The sequence below is a fragment of the Varroa jacobsoni genome, unplaced genomic scaffold, assembly GCF_002532875.2.
Source record: "Varroa jacobsoni isolate VJ856 unplaced genomic scaffold, vjacob_1.0 scaffold_670, whole genome shotgun sequence".
In the NCBI taxonomy this organism is placed as follows: domain Eukaryota; kingdom Metazoa; phylum Arthropoda; class Arachnida; order Mesostigmata; family Varroidae; genus Varroa; species Varroa jacobsoni.
In genome coordinates this window covers 251,587-257,586 of record NW_019213572.1, presented here as the reverse complement: position 1 = coordinate 257,586, position 6,000 = coordinate 251,587, and the positions used below count along the sequence as shown (strand labels likewise).

The 6,000-nt window shown below is 38.8% G+C and overlaps 1 protein-coding gene across 13 annotated transcripts in view; it reads right to left on the bottom strand.

The window, feature by feature from the left end:
• The window catches only part of LOC111262517 (acyl-CoA:lysophosphatidylglycerol acyltransferase 1), a 54,458-nt gene that overhangs the window by 1,903 nt on the left and 46,555 nt on the right, over positions 1 to 6,000 (bottom strand). For all 13 annotated transcript variants that reach the window (XM_086969183.1, XM_086969185.1, XM_086969188.1 and 10 more), the window contains 4 exons: positions 5,855 to 5,995; positions 3,997 to 4,158; positions 3,250 to 3,399; positions 1,269 to 1,435 (listed from right to left, as the gene is read on the bottom strand). In XM_086969183.1, coding sequence (XP_086825309.1) covers positions 1,269 to 1,435; positions 3,250 to 3,399; positions 3,997 to 4,158; positions 5,855 to 5,995 — 620 coding nt within the window. The remainder of the gene's footprint in view (positions 1 to 1,268; positions 1,436 to 3,249; positions 3,400 to 3,996; positions 4,159 to 5,854; positions 5,996 to 6,000) is intronic.

Below are 6,000 nucleotides of genomic sequence, written 5' to 3'. Positions count from 1 at the left end.
ATAGTAACCTGTAAGTGAAAACCAACTGAGCTCACTTCAAGAAGTTCAGATAAACACATATTTTAATTTCGAAAATCAACGCTCCGAGGTCAGGTTTTTCTTCCTTGCACCCAAAATTGGGGCCCCAAGAAGGGGCTTTAGGCGAACGCTCAGTACATAAACAATGCAAACGTTTCAAGAACAGAAAGAGTACTGAAGACCAGCGAGGAGGTAATCAGATGTCGGAACCCAAAGGACAAGAAGTAATAGCCGCGATCGAGGAGGTTTTTTACGACAGTAGCTTTCGGGCCAAAGCTGGCATTTCATCTGTAATGTGTGATCGAATTATGATTCAAATACTGAATATGCGGAACCTGTAAAAAATGAATCCTCCGTTAGTTGTCTCTAGCCAATTGGAAATGCATGTGGTATGCGCACAATTGGGGAACTTAATAACAAACCCTTCTGGAGCATACGGTCGCCATAAATGAGGCATGCTTCAATCTTTACCTCAAGCAAGAGACAAGTATCAAGGCTTTGGAGAGAAATCGAGTTCGATGGCAGTTTCGAATAGGCTTGGAGTAGGTGTATAGTAGTACTTGCAATGAATATCAGGAGAGTCTGCTACTATGAGGTACTTGCCGAAACTGGATAATTAATACAGCATGATATCTTGAGTTCCTTAAAAGATTAAGGACCGCTGGCACCGAAATCGGAAGCACTGGCTACTTGATGACGACGCTAAACTACATCGCCGTGCCTAAATTACTTCTTGGATTGAGCAATACTCAACGTTTGGCTTCAACTCGCTTGTTCTGTCGAGCTAAGTTCGTCGGATTACGAGGTTTTCCGTCCCCCAAAGCGAGCAAATTTCTGGGCAACTATACCCCACTATTGATTTACTTCGAGAAGCCATAGACAGAGAAACTAGGTATGAGGCCGCCAATGGTTCTTATATGGCTGTCAGAGCGGCGCGTCAGACATGCATGATGTAAAGCAGAGTATTTCTAATACATATGAAACAATCATCATGCTAGCTTGACTAGTTTAAAAGCTATTCAGTTTCATAGTTCGCCGGATTCATTTGTAGCGGCCTAGTATTTTTGATCGACCAACAGAGATCGATACATAAAATTACTATCGATTTTAAACTTGAATTCACCTAGATGCATACGAGTTCCTGCTTACTTGTATTTCGATCATCTAGGTAAATAGTTATACTACACAAATATACTACCGAGTTCGTGGTACAAGCCTAGAGCATAAGAATATGAAAAGCTGTATCTCACCGATAATGAAAATGTACAATGTGTGGCTTTCGGTAACCGGTGGCGATTGCGAGGATATCAAGCGGTCGCGCTGGGGCTCCAGGGTATCCGATAGTTAGATCAAGAAGGTATTCAACTGCTGGCTGTCCTTTTAAAACGTCTGGGTCTGTCAATGTCTCCAACGCTAGCTGATAAGTGATACACAAACACGTATAATATAAAAAAACATACAGTTTAGGCAAATTCAGCTATAGCAAATGCTTTTAGGGCTAAGTGGTGTAATGTGCATGTAAACAAATTAGATACATTTTTATACAGTGACGCACATTCTGAAAGCTCCTTAACCCGTAGTTTATTCCATTGAACATTTTCTTTTCAATTTTTCGTGCTGCATAATAAATTACATAGTAGTTATTATCAGTTCCGCATATTGTACACGGATAAGGCAAATTTCAGTTGAAAGCCGACCACCAATATTAAAAAAATGACTTCATGCTGAGGTAACGTCAAATTTGATATTGTGTTAGCATCCGTAAAAGCGAAAGCCTTAGCTTTCAATAATATAGGATGTACCAGGTAAGTATGGATCAATTTCAATTCAATTTTTTCATTTAATGGAGTATTTAACTTGTAGACAAAGGCGGTTCTGTGTGTATTAAACCAACATAATCGATCTTGGTAAGAATTTTTACATGAAGTTGCATCTGGTACTCGAAAAATAAAATTTAGTTAGTAGGTTTACTTGCTTTTCTGCAATCAAATGCTGGCCATTACTAGCACTCAAAATAGCAAAGTAGTAGGACGCTGCGAGGTAAAATGACTTATTCCCATTGCAGCCACGTCATAGATTAATAATAGGTACCCAAGCTTTAACACCTGCCATCTTGAGAATGCTTTTCGCGCAATGCAGCCGCCTCTTGTTTTCACTGGGCGGGGCAAAGTTTCCTCGTGATTAGTTTGCCGTATTTTATATAGCCATTATGGTCCGAGACACATATATGTACCACACAGAATAATTTGCTGGTGCATTTGAATGCGACAACTACTTGAATGTACCAGAACGGCTTGAAATGACGACGTCCAGTAGACGTAGAGTTGTTCCATTTCAGTATTATACGGGTCTACTTCTTGTAAGTTGTGACAATTCAATCCAAAAAATCGCAGTAGGACTGCCATTGAGGGAGAGAAGTCAAGCAGACATGCATACATTTTTTTGCGCATGGTCGGTCAGCAAATGGGAATGCATGCATGTGTTCCGTTATAATGGAATCTGCTGTATCTAACTCAAATCAAAAAGCTTTCCTCAGTCACTGATTTCATGTATCCGTTGACAAGCACGAAAAGTCTTATTGAGCGAAGAACATTTTCAAGATCCAAATTTTTCGCATGAAATTTTTGAAAGCAAGAACGTAGGCTGCGTTTTTTCCGAAGGCAGCACTGTATTGTCCTCGGTGTCTTTGAAGGAAGACTTAATGAAGTAAACCACATACATTTGTCAAGAGAAACACAAATAAGAAAATATTACAAAAAATGATAACTTTTACAAGCTAATATCACTAAAGGCCTCCTGGTGGCCTAATGGATGGTAATATTAAATAATAGGTATTCTGAAATCTAGAGTATCTATTATCTATTAGGTCATCAAGTTACGGAAGAGAATTTGTTTTTGTTGAATGAGTATCCTGTCAGCATGCAAAAGCCAAAACCTAAAGAATACATAAAAAAATTTTTAGTGTTCATAGTCGTTATAATGTGCAGTATAATATATAAGTCGTATAAAATACAGTAGAAAAAAATATCATGATCTCATCAACAAAAGACTTAGGATAAGTTAAGCGAATATTAACGAAAGCCTTCTTTGTGTAATTTAAATCTGGTATGTTAAAGTAAATAAAAACAAAAAAGAATACCAGTTTTGTTGACCAAACATTATTCGAACTAAATTTGATTCTATGGAGTGTTTATTTCTACAATTGAAGAAATTTCTAAATTCAAGTTCTACCTTGGTGGCACCGACCCTGGGAAGCGTCACATAGTCCAACTTAGGATAGCCGTTATTAGCAGCGTAGCGCTGGCTGCTCTCTAATCGTTTATGAAGAAATCCACCCTCTGGGAAGATGACTAGCCACCCCAGACGACGCGGTAAATAAACCTGAAAAAGCAGTCGGCATATGCAGCTGTTATAGAGAACATTTTCAATGGTAAAATAGTGTAACAGGTGCGAAGCTCTATATTTTTGCAATACTCTACGAAGGTTATTGCATCTTGTATGCGTGGGCCAAACGAAGTGACTTACGCAGCGTTCTATGCCGGCGTATCCTTAATAATTTACGGTTTCGGCTTTTTAAGTTTTTTAACTTCATATCTGTATCCTACGGTATAAATCACGTTTGCCTCTTCTCTAGACTACATAGTTTTAGGGAAAATTTATTTTGCATTTTTAAGGGAACAACGTGAACTTATGCACTAAAATGCAACTCAAGTTCACATGTCAACCTCTGATGCGGCCGTTCTTAGGATGTTTTAACATGATCCTATGTAGCACTCGATGCCTTGTAAGTATTGCAATAGTACAAATGAGTTATAATATAGTAAAAGTGAAGGAATGTATTTCTTTGCAGCGTTAACCAGTAAACTTTATAAAGTGAGTTATAGTCTAGTTGAAATAATCAAGTAGAGGGGTACCCAATTTATAAAAAAGTAATGGTAATAGGCAAATGGCAATAAAATATTAATCTGTTATACTGACATTCAGAAGATGTTGTCGGAAGGTCGTGAGCTGAGATTGCCGCGTATCCTTCCCCTGAGTGATGAAAAAGTCCCCGTGCGTGACCGACACAACACCGAAATTTGTAAATTTGAACATGGCGTCCATTATCCACATGACATGGTTGCAGACGTTGCGTTTTACCTGTGCTCAATGATGCCCAATATATACATATGTATATATAAATCCGGTTAAAATAATTACAGGTTTTGCAGTGAACAGAAAACATACTTTCATGCTCAGAATCTCGACAAGCTACCATAAGGATGGTAGTTGATTATGTTTCCGACTTGGGTGTACCTGTTCAACGTTGGATACCAAAGTGTCATCGAAATATATGTTTGGTAGTCACGAATTAAGAAGGCATATTCATATTGTATCATGTGTTCGCCGTCACGCGTCCACCTACCCTATCTTTCAATCGATTCATTTGTTTCTTCTCGCCAGAGATTTTCAAACCTTTCAGAAATTATCCAGCCACTTTTTGAGACTCTCTTCACTCCCAGATGAATTTCATTTGCCGGTGATCGGAGAACGTAGTAACCCGCCGGCTGAAAATCTTAAGGGGTACGGTGGGAAAAAACGTTCTGTTCAAGCTTTTGCAGGACGGCTTTGACAACCTTTGCTATATGCGGTCCGGCGTTGCCATGAAGGAGTATAACTTTGCCCTTTTTATCGGGCCTTTTCTGTTGGATAGCCTCGTTCACTGTATACAATTCACTTGTTGGTCGCCTTGGTTGTCTCAGGCGCTTCCTAAAGGATACCATAAAGACCCTTCCAGTCCCACAAAACGCAATCATTGTCTTCAAGCGACCTCGGATGACCGGCCGGGGCGAAGTGTGTCCTCTAGTTACAAAATACCATTATTAAACCTAGCAAATCACTTATAGCTATTCTCTTAAGCATAAAGTTTTCATCGTAACCAGCACAAATATTCTGGATTGCTTCAGCGACTGTTTTACCTTGACAAAAATGAAGAAAAAGGGCAAAAGATTAGGTGTCAAGGGTCGATTGTTTTCAACAGAAGCATCCATCTTTGGAGTTTGAACTTGAGCTAAAAGTCCAGTCACTGCACAACGAACTTACAACAGAGTAACGGAAAAGGAAGTAACCCTTCAACGGTACAAGAAATAAAAAGTAAGCGAAAAATGAAATAGAGAAGGAGTATTTCAGGTAACAATGTCGTTACTCACGCACTAACATGAATAATCACGTCATAATTATAGCCATTAACTTACCACCTGCCAAATTTAAAATGTCACTGTTTTCATGTAGCTTGTATAGTTTCTATAGCAGCCTACTATTTGCATGAAATACTGAAACTTCACAAAGAACGGAATAGTCTTATTGAAGTAGATAAGCAACAGTGACGGGATGGTAGGTAACGGCTTAATAACAATGCAAGAATAAGATCATTGGCACAAGATAATGAAACAACTGCGGCCTAATTGGATGATTAGGATAATGTCCTACTAAGAACAATTGGAGTAAGATTATTGTATAACTAAGTTCTAGTTATGCTGTTACCTTATGGCAGTTCCGCTTCCTTACCCCAGTTCTAAAAAAGGCATCCTTCTATTGCAATCGAGGTTCTGCTAAGTGGTTACTTCTCAAGTAAAACCAATAAAATCATTGAAATCGCTTCCGCAATTTTTCGTGTTGGTCACAATCTCTATTATTCCAGCGTACACAATAATATATTGGTATATTATTATAATATATTGATGGGTGGTAGCAGTTTATGTTCTAATTTATGTACGTGCTTGCATGTGTATGTATGTATGTCGAAAATTAACTCTTCATTTTATAATTGAAGCATATTGACAACGTGTAATGATACCTGCAGACAGCTCATGATAAGGGGCACATCGGCTGTACTCTGATGGTTGGCGACGAGTAACGTTCGCTTATCGAAGAGGTCTTCAACATCATCCCCTACTTCGTGAATGGTGTAGCCTGCTGAGAAACTCCAGTATCCCACCTAGT